The sequence below is a fragment of the Zymoseptoria tritici genome, chromosome 4 (genome assembly GCF_000219625.1).
Source record: "Zymoseptoria tritici IPO323 chromosome 4, whole genome shotgun sequence".
Taxonomy (NCBI): Eukaryota; Fungi; Ascomycota; class Dothideomycetes; order Mycosphaerellales; family Mycosphaerellaceae; genus Zymoseptoria; species Zymoseptoria tritici.
In genome coordinates this window covers 1,462,124-1,478,893 of record NC_018215.1, presented here as the reverse complement: position 1 = coordinate 1,478,893, position 16,770 = coordinate 1,462,124, and the positions used below count along the sequence as shown (strand labels likewise).

At 54.3% G+C, this 16,770-nt stretch overlaps 8 protein-coding genes across 8 annotated transcripts; 4 read left to right on the top strand and 4 right to left on the bottom strand.

The window, feature by feature from the left end:
* Positions 1-72: 72 nt before the first annotated feature.
* MYCGRDRAFT_85717 (uncharacterized protein) lies at positions 73-681 on the bottom strand (the record flags this gene model as incomplete). Its single annotated transcript, XM_003852950.1, has 1 exon — positions 73-681. One exon carries the CDS (start codon positions 679-681, stop codon positions 73-75), a length of 609 nt encoding a protein of 202 aa, XP_003852998.1.
* A 906-nt stretch (positions 682-1,587) lies between these two features.
* MYCGRDRAFT_41169 (uncharacterized protein) lies at positions 1,588-3,415 on the top strand (the record flags this gene model as incomplete). The annotated part of the gene is made up of 4 exons (XM_003853363.1): positions 1,588-2,914; positions 2,982-3,166; positions 3,223-3,321; positions 3,389-3,415. The coding sequence occupies 4 exons, from the start codon at positions 1,588-1,590 to the stop codon at positions 3,413-3,415; spliced, it is 1,638 nt and encodes a 545-aa protein (XP_003853411.1).
* A 392-nt stretch (positions 3,416-3,807) lies between these two features.
* On the top strand, positions 3,808-4,953 carry MYCGRDRAFT_85716 (uncharacterized protein; the record flags this gene model as incomplete). The annotated part of the gene is made up of 1 exon (XM_003853364.1): positions 3,808-4,953. The coding sequence occupies one exon, from the start codon at positions 3,808-3,810 to the stop codon at positions 4,951-4,953; it is 1,146 nt and encodes a 381-aa protein (XP_003853412.1).
* A 734-nt stretch (positions 4,954-5,687) lies between these two features.
* On the bottom strand, positions 5,688-6,831 carry MYCGRDRAFT_85715 (isocitrate dehydrogenase (NAD+); the record flags this gene model as incomplete). Its single annotated transcript, XM_003852949.1, has 2 exons — positions 5,688-6,531; positions 6,593-6,831. The coding sequence occupies 2 exons, from the start codon at positions 6,829-6,831 to the stop codon at positions 5,688-5,690; spliced, it is 1,083 nt and encodes a 360-aa protein (XP_003852997.1).
* A 217-nt stretch (positions 6,832-7,048) lies between these two features.
* MYCGRDRAFT_104169 (uncharacterized protein) lies at positions 7,049-8,582 on the top strand (the record flags this gene model as incomplete). The annotated part of the gene is given in 3 exon segments (XM_003853365.1): positions 7,049-7,502; positions 7,562-8,047; positions 8,066-8,582. Coding segments are annotated over 3 exon segments (1,317 nt in total), but the record flags the coding sequence as incomplete, so codon positions are not given.
* Positions 8,583-11,724: 3,142 nt separating this feature from the next.
* On the bottom strand, positions 11,725-12,942 carry PEP-S8 (secreted peptidase S8, subtilisin-related protease; the record flags this gene model as incomplete). The annotated part of the gene is made up of 1 exon (XM_003852948.1): positions 11,725-12,942. One exon carries the CDS (start codon positions 12,799-12,801, stop codon positions 11,725-11,727), a length of 1,077 nt encoding a protein of 358 aa, XP_003852996.1.
* Positions 12,943-13,365: 423 nt separating this feature from the next.
* Positions 13,366-14,655, top strand: MYCGRDRAFT_99929 (uncharacterized protein; the record flags this gene model as incomplete). The annotated part of the gene is made up of 3 exons (XM_003853366.1): positions 13,366-14,128; positions 14,199-14,220; positions 14,487-14,655. The coding sequence occupies 3 exons, from the start codon at positions 13,453-13,455 to the stop codon at positions 14,653-14,655; spliced, it is 867 nt and encodes a 288-aa protein (XP_003853414.1).
* An 897-nt stretch (positions 14,656-15,552) lies between these two features.
* MYCGRDRAFT_80452 (uncharacterized protein) lies at positions 15,553-16,246 on the bottom strand (the record flags this gene model as incomplete). The annotated part of the gene is given in 4 exon segments (XM_003852947.1): positions 15,553-15,570; positions 15,585-15,631; positions 15,661-15,999; positions 16,026-16,246. A coding segment is annotated over 1 exon segment (339 nt), but the record flags the coding sequence as incomplete, so codon positions are not given.
* Between the last annotated feature and the right edge of the window lie 524 nt (positions 16,247-16,770).

Genomic DNA, 16,770 nt, shown 5'->3' with positions numbered 1-16,770 from the left:
CCTCGTCGGCCGCTTGAACGTCACCTTCTTTCCCATCCTCCGCTCTCAGCTCTCGGCTCATGACCTCAGCCCCTACGACCCGTCGCGATTTCCCTCCAGCCCACCCAGCACCTCCACACTCCCGTTCAAATCCCTCACGACCCCTTCCAATCCCTCCACCAACCTCCTCATCTCCTCCCGCTGCCTCTTCACCCTCTCCATCAGCTCCACGTTCTCCCCACTCAACTCCACCTGTCGCGCTTGAACCTGCGCCGCGTACGTCTTCAACGTCGGCGCTAGCCTTGAAATATACAACGTCCTCGGCGGTAATGTATGCGCTGGAACCGGTCTCTCTGCGCGTCCATTCTCCTGTTCAGCCTGTGCCTTGCGCCTCCTCGCATCCTCAACCACGCGGTCCAGCTCATTCAACGCGGGTATTACGTCCCTCTCCGCGAGCACGGATTCGAATTCTTTCCGCATCGACTCGCCCAATTTGGTGGTGAAGTTTTCGTGCAGCAGTTTGATGGAGCCCGGTACGGTGGCGGCGGGCGTGGGGAAGCAGGAGGCGAAGTTGGCGTGGGAGCAGGTTTTGAGGATGTGTGCTATGGCATCGGTGTAGAGTTTTTGAAGGGCCGTGGCGCGAGGGCCCGGGGTGGTGGGGATAGGAGGAGGAGCTGCCGGCGAGGGGGAGCGTGAGGGCATGGGTTCGTCGGAGGCCATTGCTGTGGTGGGTGGTAGTAATCGTGGTGGTGGAGTGTTCAGGTAGTCGAATGGCGGAGTTGAAGTTGACGCGACGGACCTAGAGTGGTTAGAGGTAAATAGACTGGCGCTTGGACCATGGCGCTTACTAGATTGGGGATATGCTCAATGACGATGATGCGCCGTATGAATCTACATCAAGTACTCACCTCAGTCTTCTAACGTACTCGTCTCGTCGTGAGCATATTCAGTGAGTGCAGCTTCAGCGCCCCCTACGACAAGGGCGTTTAAGCGTCGTCCGTACTAGAGGCGACAGATGGCACGAAGCGAGAACGCTCTATCCTGCTCCGCGGGCTGATGACCGATGGGCCGTCTGAGTGTACCTGTACTTACCTCTGGCTCATCATGACCGTCATCAAGAACACAACGCAGGTCCAGCTCCGGGCTGCGGCTCATCCTGCACTCCGTCCGTGGCACTCGTGGTTATTCCTAGCCGAAGCAGCCGTGCTGACCAGGTTTATCATTCGTGGTGGCTTGCTAGGATCCAAGCAAGAATGTCGCCAGTGCTGACCTCTCCCTCCACAAACTTCCTTCCAAGGGACCATAAGTATGACTTTGTCCGTGATGATCAGTCCTGATCGTCTGATCTTGCTTGTCGTTACCCGACGATGCCGTGTGCCATGATCGGAGACTCGGGACTTCTCGCTTTGCCCTGTTCCTGATCAACAGACGTCATGCCGAACTTCACGAGAGCGATCCGCGTCCCAGAGCTGAGCTGAGCTCTGAAATGTCGTAGGCTGTTTCGGCCGCGGTTCTTCTGCTACATCTCCATTCATTCTTCACTGAATACTGGCATGCGCTGACCATCTCTCCCGTTTCCGACAACATCATCTCGTTAGCACCAACATCATGTCGAACGGTGCGCCCAACGGCGTCCACGCACCGCGCGCTCGCAAACCCGTCAACGCCCTACTTGAAGACCTCAAACATGAACGATCAGGCATCAGCTCCGAGTCAGCCAGCGGAAGAAACACACCTGCACCTCCCGACGATGCCCTCCCCTCCGTCAAAGCGACTTCGGCCGCACGCCAGGCAAATCGACGAAAGACGAAGGATAAGAGTAGGATGTTTCCCACAGTCGAGTACGAACACAGGGTGTCGTACTTTGACCCCAGGTCGACCTACACCAACTTCCGAGGCTTTTTCGTTTTATTCTGGGTTGGACTGGCTATCATGGTAGTCACCACGATGCTGCGGAACATTAGAGAGAGTGGAGTGTTGCTGAGCTTCCGGCAGTGGCCGTTGTTCACGGAGAACATCGAAGAGCTATTTGTGGTGGACATCCTGATGTGCGTTAGCACCGCTCTCAGTCTTCCGCTCCACGTTCTCTTCAAGAACAGCGACAACGTTCTGTTCCGCTGGCGGAGCGGAGGGATCATCATCCAAAGCATTTACCAAGCCGCATGGCTTTGGACGTGGATCAGCTACCCCTTCATCCGCGACTGGACCTGGACCGCTCAAGTCTTCTTCACGCTGCACACCCTCTGTCTGTTCATGAAAATGCACTCCTACGCTTTCTACAACGGACACCTCGCCAACACCCTTTACCGTCTCAATCTTCTCGATCTGCCCATTGGACCCATGACACCTACCAACGCCGCATTTCGCTACCCGTCCGCTCGCGAATTCCTCATGGAGCTCAAACCCGAGGTTCAGCAGCACGACGACGAGGATGAAGATCCTCCAGAGAACATATCTCCCATCATCCAGCTCCGCGATGACCTCGCTGCAGAACTCACCTCTCCCATGGGTAATGTCACCTACCCTCAGAATCTCACTCTGCGCAACTTCGCGGACTACCTCCTCTGCCCTACGCTCTGCTACGAATTAGAATACCCCCGCATGGTACAGCGCTCCTACCTGGAATTGTTCTGGAAAATACTCGCCGTGTTCGGATGTGTGTCGCTCATCACTATTCTGGCGGAAGAACACGTCTTGCCCGTGTTGGACGATAGCCACGCGAGATTGCTGGCGAGCGGGACGTGGATTGATAGTGCACTGATCTTCGCGGAGACGGTGAGCTGGCTGTTGTTCCCATTCATGCTCATCTTCTTGCTGGTGTTCCTCGTCATTTTCGAGTATGTCCTTGGTGCGTTCGCGGAGATCACGGCATTTGCGGACAGGAGATTCTACTCGGATTGGTGGAATTCGCTGGATTGGTTGGAGTTCAGTCGAGGTGAGTACAGCCAATTCATTCCTCATGATTGACGTGAAGGAAATGATACTGACAGTATAATCTCTAGAATGGAACATTCCCGTCCACAACTTCTTCCGTCGACACGTTTACGCTGCCAGCCGCGGTGTTGGATGGTCGCGACCAGTGTCCACGGGCATCACGTTCTTGATTTCCGCTCTGGCGCACGAATTGGTCATGGGCTGTATCACGAGGAAGTTTCGCGGATATGGGTTTGTGATGTTGATGTTGCAGGTGAGTTGTTGAAGCTGTGTGGTTTCGATGTGGAGACCGGGCTGACAGTACTTTAGATGCCCATCGTTGCAATTCAGCGACTACCATTCGTGAGAAGCCATGCGTTGCTGATGAATGTCATGTTTTGGACCTGTATGATTACTGGTTTGGCTTTGGTGAGTTTGAAAATACCTACTTGGACCTAGTGGACGGGAGAAATGATCGCTAACCTTATGCTCCCAGTTGTGTGCGCTTTACGTGTTGATCTAGAAGCGGATCTTTGGCTGTACAGTACAGTTCAGCGTTTGGATTTTGATACCCTGTATGAATACCAATGCTTCTTACAACCCTTCTCCTTCAAGCAATATCAATTTGACTGGAGTTGATGTTTGAGAATGGTTACAGAGTTGCCCACCGCCACTTGTTCGCCCGATCTTTGAGCCGAGCCCGAATTTCGGAGTTTGGTTTTCTTCACAACCTCACCTCTTCGGGCAGGAAACACAAACAAAACACGGAAGACCGACACAAACACAAGCGGAGGTCAGAGCAAACTTCATCGATCGCACACTGCGACTCCGACGGACTTGTAGACCTCACTGCTCCAAAGGTCCAGCCCGCAAAACGCTACCGAAAATCCAACGGGAAAACACCATCTCAAACCAATGACTTCGCCCACACCCATACCCCTCTGGCTCGACCTCGACACCGGGCATGACGACGCTTTCGCCCTCCTCCTTGCAGCCCACAACCCCGTACTATACCTCCTCGGCTGCTCAACAGTCTACGGCAACGCCCCTCTCTCTCACACGACATCCAATACGCTGTCCATCCTCACGGCTCTTCATCGCACCGATATCCCCGTCTACCCCGGCGCCAGCAAACCTTTCTGCAGAGCCGAAGCCAGCGCGGCCGATATACACGGCGAATCGGGGTTAGATGGCACCACCCTTCTCCCCGCACCAGCTGTTGATGCGAAGACGGATGTTCCCGCTGTCGAGGCGATGTACACGGCGCTAATGGTCCAGCCAAAGGGAGCAGCCTGGATCGTCGCCACGGGCTGTCTCACGAACATCGCCCTACTCTTCGCCATCCACCCGGACTTGGTGGACCACATCGCGGGCTTGTCGATCATGGGTGGCGCTGTGGGTGACGGCTTCACAGACGCGCCGATGGGTACCGTCAAGGGTGAGAGTGAGGATCAGAGATTTGGGAATTGGACACGCTGGGCGGAGTTCAATATTTACATTGATCCCGAGTCCGCGGCAGCGGTATTCTCGAATCCCATATTGGCGAAGAAGACGACCTTGGTGACGCTGGATCTGACGCATCAATTTCTTGCTACGAAGGAAGTACAGGAAGGATTGGTACATGGCTTCGATCGAAATCCGGAGCCAGACGGGAAAGCTGTTGGAGAGGAAGGAGCGAGCGGGCCGTCGAATACGAGAAAGTTGTTCCTGGAGATCTTGACCTTTTTCGCGAAGACGTACGCCGAAGTTTTCGGGCTTACGGCTGGACCTCCTCTTCATGATCCGTTGGCTGTTGCGGCGCTGCTACCCGGACTACTATTTTACACCACGACCGGAACAGCGGAAGGAGAGGAGGAGAGATTTGAAGTGAGCGTGGTCACCGAGGGAGAACATGGAGCGGAAAGTCATGTCAGGAATGGAGGGAGTCAGTGTGGGAGGACTGTGGTGCGGAAATTGGGCCAGGGGGAGGAAGGGGTAAGGGTGCCGAGAGGGGTGGATGGCGAGAAGATGTGGAAGGTTTTGGAGGGGTGTTTGGGACGTGCGGAGGCCCAGAGTCGATGAGAGCGCAGGCTTTGGCGGCCTGGCAAGAGAATTGAATGATGGACTGGACACGGCCGGAATCGAATCGACGTCCCTACAATGGACCCAAACGCCATTGCCAGCATCGCCGAGGTGCGTTCATATGCAGTCATCGTCGTCCGCACATTGCGTTTCCATACCACGGACGACTCTATTCCTTTGCTCTCACCGCCGTACTCGATCTGTACGCTGTTGAACGACTGGGCTGGGATAGGCCAGATTGGGTATCAAGCCATTGTAGGTACAAGACTGTAATCCTGCATACGGAACCTAGCACAATTGCTTCAACTGCCTCTGCCGGAGGAAACCTGAGCTTGGGCTATACGGCGGCTGCTGGCCAAAGAACAAGAATCCCTTCATCGGGAAGATCAAGTGCGGCGATACGTGTTGGATCGCACATGAGGAATGGAGGATAGAGACTTTACGGTGGATGGCTCCGACTGTCAAGGGCGCTGCTGCGACCACGGATGGAAGGAGATGCTGTGACTTCTTTGTAGCTCGTGCGGGACCAGTGAAGGCTCTCTGCTGGAGAAGCGCTCGAGGCGTGGAAGGGACGTCTCACGGTGGGAGATAAGACCTGTCCACAGGCAAGCTCAATATGCAAAAAGTGCAGATGATGCAGATGTGCAGTCGGTGTAAACATTTACAGTCTATCGTCCTTTATCAGAACTCCCATTTTACAGTCCCACACGATCTTGCCATCCTCCTCCATGCATCTACAACCTCCGAATGATATCCTGCAACACCTCCTCCGTCTTCGCGCTGCCTCCCATATCCGGTGACAACAACTTGCCTTCCAACAAATTTGCATCCACAGCCTTGTAGATCACCGCCGCGGCCTCTTCCTGCTCCAAGAACTCCAACATCAACGCCACGCTCCTCAACGTCGCGATCGGATTCGCGATGCCCTTGCCCTGAATATCCGGCGCGGAACCGTGGCACGGCTCGCCGATCGCGAAACCATCTCCCACATTCGCAGAGGGCACGAGACCGAGCGAACCAACCAAAGCGGCCGCACCGTCGGAGAGGATGTCGCCGTAAAGGTTGGGAGCGACGATGACATCGTACGTAGACGGTTCGCGGAAGAGTTTATACACCATTGAGTCGACGATTTGCTCATCGATCACGACACCTCCGTCAACGAACCTCTTCTCCTCCAACGCGCGGCGGGCGACTTGTCGAAACAATCCATCCGTCTGCGACAGCACATTCGACTTGTGCGTGATGGTTACCATACTCTTCCCGTCCACGCCCGTCGACTGCCGAATTTTCTGCCTCCGCAACGCAATCTCTCCCGCCATTGTGGCAATACGGGACGATGCCCGTTCAGAAATCCGCTTGATCGCCTCGGCGACTTTGCCTTGAGGCGTGTCGTACGTCTTCTCCTCTTTGACGTATAGGTCCTCGGTGTTTTCGCGTACGATGACGAGGTCGATGGGGTCGGGGAAGGCGGCGGAGGGAGCGACGGATTTCACGGGTCGGACGTTGGCGTAGAGGTCGAGTTTTTTGCGGAGGGCGACGATAGGGGAGGAGTAGCCTTTGGTTGGGGTTGTGGGGGAGCTGTTGTCGTTCCGTGTCAGCATGGCATTGAGGAGGTTCTGGGAGGTGGATGGATCTCTACCTCACGGCACCGAAGAGAGCTCCATCGCACTCCTTCTTCAGTGTCTCGACGGTCTTGTCCGGCAATGCCACGCCCGTCTGCTTGAATGTCTCGAAACCAGCGTCCAGGTCGACAAAGGAGAACTTCAGTCCGAGCGATGCTGGGAGAGCTTCGAGCAGACGACGGCCAGCGGGAATGACCTCGCGGCCGATACCATCGCCTGCAATGAGGCCGATCCGGAGGGTCTTGGAGGCTGCCATTGTGTGTTTTGTGTTGAATGTTTATGCAGTCGACACAATTCCTAGAAAGTTGAAGCGAAGTCGGGAGAGCTCGCGCTTCGACGGCCGAAATTCAATGAGATGCCGAGCCGAGATCGCTCCCTTGTTAGACTGACTCGACGTCGATCGACGTCGTCACGACTCCAACTTCGCCACGCACATCCATGCTGCGGATTGAATATCACTCGGGAGCGTCGGTATCATCTGCCGGCATCTGTTTCGGCATTGATATACTATTAGGACTCAGACTGATGATGCCTCCACGATAGACGGGATAGATACATGTCTTGTTCACTTCTCGCTTCCCTCAGACCAGCGATAACCTCCTCTACTCCAACATGCAATTCCATCTGAACGGCGTCAAGGGTGCTGGCAACCCTCTCGATCATCAGTTTGAAGGGACCGAGGAGCCAGACTTCCAAACTAGCTTGCCTGCAGAAGTCGATGTCTTGATTGTGGGAGCTGGTCCTGCTGGTCAGCTGCTCGGAGCACAACTTGCACGATTCCCGGAGATTACTACGAGGATCGTCGAAGCACAACATGGTCCTCTTCTAGTAGGGAACGCAGATGGTCTGCAATGTCGAACGCTGGAGATCTTCCAGGCATTTGGATTCGTAGAGAAAGTGTTGAAGGAGGCGTATTGGGTGAACGAGGTGAGTGCCATCAACCGCCTGTGATGATGCATACCGCTGATGAGTCCGAATTCCACCAGACCACATTCTGGTCTCCCACTGAAGATGCCAAGGGTCTCAAACGAAGTGGCAGGATCCGCGACACCGAAGAGAACCTCAGCGAGATGCCACACGTTATCCTCAATCAAGCCCGCATGCAAGACTTTTGGCTTCAGGCCATGAAGTCCACTCCAACTCGTCTTGAACCAAGCTATAGCCGCAAGCTGCACTCTCTCGAACTTCCCGCTGCACCATCCGATTCAGTCAAGGTCGTGCTGGAACGCACCGACACTGCCCGCGCCGGACAGACGGAGACTGTCCGCGCGAGATATGTCGTCGGCTGTGACGGCGCACGCTCTCTAGTTCGCAAGTCCCTCGGACTACAACTCAAAGGCGACAGCCAGAATCAAGTCTGGGGCGTCCTGGACGCTCTCGTAGTGACCGACTTTCCGGACGTGCGACTCAAGACAGCCATCCACTCCGCTTCGGCGGGGAGCATCGTTCTGATCCCTCGGGAAGGCGGATATCTCGTTCGCTACTATATTCAACTCCAGAAGCTAGAGCAACACGAACGAGTGGCCGACAAGAAAATCACAAAAGAGGCCCTCGTCAACCAAGCGAAGCAGATCTTCCACCCTTTCACATTCGATGTCAGAGAAATCGCTCATTGGTCGGTGTACGAAGTCGGCCAACGACTGACAGATCACTTCGACGACGTACCAAAAGCCGAACGAGAAGATCGAGACCCTCGGGTCTTCATCACCGGCGACGCATGCCACACACACTCAGCCAAAGCAGGCCAAGGCATGAACGTATCGATGAACGACTCCTTCAACCTAGGATGGAAGCTCGCCTCCGTACTACGTGGTCAATCTCCTCCCAAACTCCTCCACACCTACACCGAAGAACGCCACGCCATCGCCGAGCTATTGATCGAACTCGACACGAAGATGAGTCGAATGTTCGCCGCGAAACCCACCTCGGATAAGCAAGCCGCCAAGGACTCCGACGGCAACACCGTCGACCCTGCCGACTTCCAAGCTTACTTTGAAGAACAAGGCCGATTCATGGCGGGCCTTGCAACGCACTACCCTCCCAACCCCATCACCTCCGCCGATACCGCGCATCAACACCTCGCGAGCGGGTTCCAAATCGGAACGAGATTTCACTCCCGCTCCGTGCTGCGGGTGGCGGATGCGAAACCTGTGCAACTGGGCCATGTCATGGACGCGGATGGACGATGGCGCATAATAATCTTCGGCGACACAACGCCCGCCACCGACCCAAATTCTCCCGTTGCCGAATTGAGTACATGGTTGGAAAAGATCTTCATCCCGCAGTACACCTCGATGGGAGCGGACGCGGACTCCGTCTTCGATGTGCGGGCGGTATTGCAGCAGTCTCGGAAAACTTTTGCGATTACAGAACTGCCGTCGCTTTTGTTTCCGCACAAGGGCAAGTTGGGATTGCAGGATTATGAAAAGGCGTTCACGGATGAGGAGAGTTACGGATGGGGCTTTGGCGATATCTACAGAGCGAGGGGAATCAGTAGGGACGGGTGTGTGATTGTCGTGAGGCCAGATCAGTATGTTTGTGGTGTGTGGCCGTTAAAAGGAGAGGAGGTGAGAGAGCGATTGGAGGAGTTCTTTGGTGGAGTGCTGAGGAAGGTTGGAGCACGGGATGATGAGTTGGCGAAGGATTTGAAGGTGAAGCTGTGAAGCTGGATGATGGTGTTTCGAATTTAGCTATGGGTCAATCCGTTTGGTAAAGTTGTAGCTTCACCTTGCGTGCTGCTTGTTGGGAGGCTATAGCGTAAAAGAGACTGAATGAGTTCTGAAGTCAATGATTCGGTTCGCGAAATCTCCCAGACTCGCTTTTCACTCGGTGACTCGAAGCTCCGAGATCCCAACACAGACAGACCAAGGCCAAGTCCTCCTCACATCCTACATTGTGTGCAAAAAGGAGAGGCAGCAGCTTTGTCTGTCCGTCCAAAAGACTCAGAAGCATCACCACTATTGTGCGCTAGTCGATCCCAAAAAGAAAACAAACAGAAGAGCGAACGAAGCCGAGCAAAAGAAACACCCCGGGGTAGACCCAGTGGGGACAAAGAAACACATTTAACATGCGAGTACGCACCCATGAAACAGCTCGGGGGGAGAGCTTATGGTTTAACAGGGCTGGTTTCATTTGATCAGCGCTTCCGCGGGTATTGAACGATCCATCTTCTCGCTGTAACCATTCGGCCATTAACGCAAGTTCTGAACCGCGGAAGTCTTGAGAACGCTCGGAAAATGGGGGTCCATAAAGGTCATAGTGGGGTGGTCGGCGGGCTGGGCGGAGCGCGGCGGGCGGGAGCGGAAGTCGACTGCACGCGGTCGTCTCTGCGCAGACAGCCACATTAAGTGAGCATCGACATCCACCACAGCGTGTTCTGCATCCCATGCCGAAGAAGGGGGCACACAGAGCCAGCGAACGTCGGTCTCCTCTCCGCCGATCTTATCGTGCACCATCGACTCTACGATAGGCAGGACCGGTAGCATGCAGCAGGAAGTCTTGGACAGCCTGCAGCGGCAATGGAAAGCATGCGGCGGGCATAACAGCACACCACATGTGATACCGTGCAGAATCTCCCGTTCTTCCTTCCGCTGGCTTTGCGTCCCTCTCGACTCCGTGTTCTTTCATCCTCCATCACTGGCTTGCAATTTTCAAGAGGTGCAAGTCGTGCACCGCATTCTGAGCGGGACTCCGGAGATGGATGTTTCCTCATGAAAATTGGTGCGTTTCTTATTTCCACATCTTGGTCAAGTTCCTGCGCATGTGGACTTCTTTCAATCTTTCGCGCGATGCTCATGTCTTCGAAGCTCTTCCTCTGGCTGTCCCTCTACTTTGGCCCTCACGCCTCGGCTTGAGGACCTCGCAGGCTTCTGCAGCGTTCATCTTACCGCTTGTGCGGTTATCAGTGGCATGGCAAAGGTTTGATTGACTGGTGTGGAGGTGCAGTGATGGAACCAGGATACCGCTGGGATCAGACGACACACACTGTGAGGGTGAGGTGAGGCATCTTAGCTTTCATGTTACTAAGCAGCACAAATATCACAGCAGGCATTTTGCCTTTCTACCTCTATCCCTCGCTCTCCGCCCGCAGAAGAAGAGTAGTGACGCTACACTAGGATTGGAGCAGCTCTCAATGACCATACAGCCTTCGGTATCGCACCACGTCGCCAGTCCACGATTGCCCATCCGTGGTGTGAACTTCTGTGCAGCGAGGACAGGCGTCTCAGCTCACGAGGGAACTTTCCGCACGACATGTGCGGTTCGATCCAGTATTCCACTGCGCTCGCTGCTATGCTTTCTACACAAGAATTCAGGCCCGCATGACAATGCAATGGAGTGGTCAGTGGTAACCAATATCATTGCGACTGCCAAATTTGTGCACCGACCTGTCGATCCTGTCGATCGTTAAAGCTTGGTGATCCTCGTATTTATGCCTGTTCCCAGCGCCATGGATATTGCACAAATGCCGGTCTCGTATCGTGCATGAAATCGAGTAGGTCGAGGCGAGAGTTGCAGATCAATTGGGTGTGAACCGTGCGATGCCGGTGAAGCTGCATTCCGGCGCGATGGTTCTGCTATCGTTCGTGTGCTACGCTGAAGACGGTACTTTCGTACTCCTGCTCCGCCTGCACACTCCAAGCGAATGTGGGAGAAGCTATGCGCTGCGGCAAGCGAATGTGGGAGAAGCTATGCGCTGCGGTTTGTTGAATTCGTACGAGTTTCTCTATCGAAAATGGTTGGACTATATCCAAAGGTGATGCTCATGGGAAGTATGAGGGATCGAATTGTTCGAAGTTTGTTTGGATTCATTCCTCCTCGCTGTCGCTCTATGCTATAACGCCATCGCTAATCCTGCCATGTCGAGTTCCCTAAGGGTATCTCTCGATAGGTTCCCTCCATGCCCGAAAACGCCGCGCTGCAGTAAAGTCATTTACAAAATCATAAAGTCATGACATATTCAGTCATTTTGCTTCCCATCATGAACCATCCCACAATCGCATCGTCATCATCGAACTCCTCTAAAGGCCGTTGCCGTTGTAGGCGAGGTAGTTGACGCTGTTGGCGTCAAGTCCCTTGATAAGATTCTTCTGCGACATGTCCTTAATCTTCTGGCACATGTCCGTAGGCGAAAGTCTGACGCCCTGGCCGATCAAGTACGCGGCCAATCCAGCAACGTGAGGAGTCGCCTGGCTGGTCCGGAGGCGGTCATGACGGCTGTGTTGGAGCCCTTCCAGAGAGACTTGATGCTGACACCAGGAGCCCAGATGTCGACCATCGAGCCGTAGTTGGAGAAGCTGGCTTTGGTGTCGGTCGTGTCGGTCGCGCCGACGGTGCAGGCGGAAGGCGCAGAGGCGGGAGATTGCTGGCTTGCGTCTACGTTGTTGTTACCCGCTGAGACAGCGACGAAGATGCCAGCATCGGTGGCGGCTTTGACGGCACTGTTGGCGGCATCATTGGCGTTGCCGCCGATGGAGATGGACATGACACATTTGCCAGTGATGCCCTTGGCTTTGGCGTCGTTCACGGCCCACTCGATGCCCTTCACTGTGATTGATGTTTTGCCGGTGCCGTTCACGTTGAGGACCTTCACTCCAATCAGAGTGGCCTTCTTGGCGACTCCGTAGTTGGAGGAGCCGACAGTCCCCGCGGTGTGGCTTCCATGTCCGTTGTTGTCATTGCCGTCCTCGCCGTCAACGAATGTAGGCCCCTGGGTGGCACGGCCCTCGAATAAGGTGTGGTTGGCGTTGATACCGGAGTCAATCATGTAGGCCACGACGTTGGCTCCAGCCGAGTTGTCGTAGTTGTAGTTGGTAGTGCCGTTTTTCTTGTTTGAAATACGAGCCAGGCCCCATGCAGCGTTGGATTGGGTGACCATGGCGCGATCTTGAAGGTAGGCGGGCTCCTCGGTGGCCTCGGCGATGGGCATGTTGATGGACATCATGGTATCGGGCTCAACGTGCTTGAGAGCGCCGATGGCAGAGAGCATGTCGACCACAGTTTCGGGAGCATCGAAGGCGAAACCCTTGAATGAGCCCATGTCGTACTGCAGCGTGGGCTTGATGCCGGTCATGGTCTTGACAGTTCCGAGCACTTTGGAGAGAACGGCATCGTTATTGACTTGAGCAATCCATGAGCCTGGAATGGTGTTGGCTGTTTGCCTCTTGTCGATTGAGGGAAGGGCGAGCACTGCCGGCAGGGCAGCCAGAAGAAGGGAGAAGGTCTGCATGTTGAGAGAGGTGGAGGGGGGAGGAAGATGCGGGAGGAAGATGTTTAGGAGGCTTGGAGATGTGAAATGCTGATTGAATGTGGATGATGGATGTTGCTGACCTGTGGCATAGTCGGAGGTTATATACTTCGGGTGACTGTCGTCGAGCTCGAGGGTGGTAGTCCTCGCGATCCATCTCCGCGCAACAATTGCCATGCCTTGCTAGCAGATCGATGCGCTGCAAGTTCAACTACGTACTCGGCTTGACAGCCTGTGTACATTGCGCGTGCATTTCACTAGATTCGAAGCATGTCGACCCGGAGTCGACCTTGATGCCGAGGTGAAGTTGGAGGAAGGAGAAAACGGAGAGGAAGTGAAGCCTGTCCTTGCAGCAGAAGTGCAGCCACCTGGGCGTCGCCAAGGCTGGTCTAGCCTAGCTTCGGAGCCGAACGAGCACGTGATATCGCTGATAAGAGCTTATCGTCGACTTCAGCCATGACGTAATTTTGGAGTGCGATGGATCTAAACCGACAGACTTCTCGAGATCGGACGCCTCCCAACCCACAGCATCACGCCGCAGAACACCCCCCGGAAGTCTCCAAATCTCAAATCAAGACGCTAGGAGAATAAGTACGTCGCGCGCGAACAAGGAGATACCAGTCTATCGACACCATGGCGGACAACTACATACTATCCGTCACGGCTGGACCCAACTATACCGATCAGAGTCCCATCTCCGTGAACTCGGAAGAGGCCACCAATATCACCTCCGAGCATCTCACCGCATCTCTACGCATACGTGTTCAGAATTATCGCGGACTTCCACAAAGCGCGCCCAAGACTTCTCCATATTTCTCCGATTCCAAGCATACTCATGATCTCTACTCGCTCGCCTTCACTTTCACGCCAAAGAAAGATCTGAATGGCCATGATGTAGTCTTCGGAAATGACTTTGACCATCCGATTCGCGACAAGCTACCGCCAGGCTTCAACCAAGCGTTCAAGATTGCCACATGGTTCATCGATCCGGGATTGTATGGAGACGTTCAGGCGGACGAGCCGTACTTATACGGACCGCTCCTGAGCTCCATCAACACATTACGGATTGGTCCTAGAGACGACGGTGAGCAGGAGAAAGTGGAGGAGAAGCGAGCGAATGAGGATGTCTTGGTGTTTGAAGAAGGCGCAGATGGAGATGGAAAGGAAGTGCGAGCCGCGCAGAAAATCCCAGATCAAGGACCCGCAAGACAAAAGTTCTTTTTGACCGAGCAGCATTTGAAAGACTTTACGTTTGAAAAGGGACGGGAGTATTCCAACGATTTCTTCAACCCATATCTGGACTTCAACGGTAAGATCAAACATTCAAGGAAGTGAGGTTTCGACTCCGCGAGAATTCCGCTGACGCCGTGGCTGTCTAGACTTTGCGCTGAGATTGCCTGGGTTCAGCTTACTACCGGGCATTACCATACCTATCATATCCTACTGGGACGGACAGGTAAGCTGGCGATATTTCCCGCTACCTTGTGGACTTTGCTAACCGTCCTTCTTACAGCCACTTCGGTACGTGACCTCGGATCGAGATTCTGACACTAAGCTCCTTTATGCCCCTATATGCCCTCATGCCTTACTCCATCACTTCACATGTATCCCTCGATTATCTTTTGTAAATCGCCGGACGACATTCACTAATTTCGCTAACACAAAAGTTCGCACTCCATCAGATACGTGCTCAAAAACCGCGCCACCGACGAGCCGCTCTTCGTCGTCGTCTTCACCCTTCTTCCGAAGGACGACAAAGCTGCAAAGCAAGTCGAGCCGGCAGAGGCAGCCAAGAAGGAGGCGCATGTCGGCGCTCCAGGAGATGACCTTGACTAGGCCACCAAGGGGTGCCGGACAACACGCCAGGATAGGCAATCGTCTTAATGCGCGGTGGGAGAGGTAGGAGGTCATACAGCGCCTTCAAACGCCGCCACAGAGCAGTCGGCAAGAGCGTTCCGCAACTGCCTCTAGAAGTCTCGAGAGAGGGAGTAAAAGAGCGCCGGCAGACGCCAGTATGAGTCGGCAGCATAGAGCCAAAGATGAGAAAAGAATTAGGAAGCACAGGCAAAGTATCCGAAGCCATCGATCAATCACTTTTCAGCCAGTGGTGAAGTGACTACAGGCTACAACGGCACTACAGCAGCACGCCGACGTCACGTCCTGTGTCTCGACCAGGTTCCGGAGCAGCGATCATCACCTCCGCGCCCGATGTGCTATTCCCATCCTGCATAGCCGGCGTAGGAGATAGAAGCACATTGCCGCAAACGGTTCGAATTGCCGTTGCCAACTTTCCATCCTCCTCGGCAACCGCCAACGAAAACCCGGAAAGGTGATGTTGGAGAAGTTTGGGTCGGGCGTTGTGTGGATGAAAAAGCGCTGCGTTGCGGCATTAGTGCAACGGTCGTCGGGCATGCCGTATGCAAGTCTGCCACCCGTGAAATATTTCCATCGGAGCTTTCGTGATTCTTCGGGTCGCCTCGTGGAGGGCTCGTGGCAGACGTGGATGTTGGGCTAATGCCAGCCTCCTTTTCATATCGCTTCCGCAATGAGCGAGCGCACTGTGGAAATGGGTTGGTGGTATGACGAAGGCGAAAACGAGCGGCTGCATGGACAGCGATCGCGATGAATGGACCGAGCGAATGGCATTGTGAGAGTGACGAACTTGGAAAAATTGTGAGCGATCGTGAACTGGGCATTGGCCCGCGATGATTCTGACGACTTGTAAGCACTACACGGCCAAGAACGAGTCTACCTTAGCAATGAAGGTTAATCAAAAACACTGCCACGACACGAGAGAGCACCGGTTTCCAATCCAACCTCATTCACGAAATCTAACCTCATTCACAAACACCCGTCGAATCCTTTCCCTCTCCCATTCCACCACATCAACCGATTCACCAAATCCATCTCAAATCGCCCCATTTCCTCTCCCTTTCCCTTTACCTTGCCCACGACCTTCTCAAACCTCCTAAGCACATCTCTCATCCTGCTCTTTCCTGCCAGCAGCAATGCATCCGACTTTAACCCCTCCGTCTTCATCGCGTGCATAAGCGCATCCCCTCCAGCCCCTATCATACAATTCACCGACTTCTCGGCATCCTTCTCGTTGAAGCTTCCGCCATGAGGCACTTGCATGATTCCACACACGCACTCTCCTCCATCAGCGGGACAAGCGCATGGTGCGGAGGCTTTGGTTCCATCATTGAAGCGAGCAGGAGGCGCGGGTCGAGTCGGTAGATGAAGCCGGTCGAGAGAAGGGCGGACTGGATGTAGTGTGTAATGTAGGTGTCTCCACCGTTGGAGGAGAGAAGTTGTTCAGCATTGACGGACCAGAGTGTTTCGAAGGGGAGCCAGGACGCGGAGGGGGGGAAGGTAGTGTGGCAGACGTATGGTTGAGTAGCGATATTGTCGTTGTCATTGAGTTTCCGAGATTCCGTGGATGGCAGAAAGATCTGGTGTTGGGCCTCATGGCCATTGTTGATGAGCGCAGAAGGAAGCGAGCGAGAGTGCGCGGTGGAGCTGACGACGAGCGCTGCTGCGAACAAATATGTTTTGAAAGAATGCATGGTGTACGTGGTATGAAGTGGGCGCCAATCATGCGCAGGTATGATGGTCGTGCACGCGTCCGCAGTGCGCCTGAGAAGTGTCGAGTCCAGAGCCTGTAGTGCATGTGTAAAGTCTGCGAAGTGTCGTCCAGCTTTCGATGTTGTGCAACATTCCTATGCCAAGGTGTCCCGCTGTAAGGCGTGATTGAGGCGGATTGTCATTTGCTCAACGTATATCTTACCGCACCAAGGAAAACCGATATTTGCTTGAAAAAGGACGAAAAGGATACGAGGTAAAAGGGAAAATGACTTTAACTGTTGGAATGCATGCATGAAATAATTTGGCGGCGCTCGGTTAGGAGATGGCGGCGCAGCATTCTGCGGAGAGCACAATGTCGTGAATCTT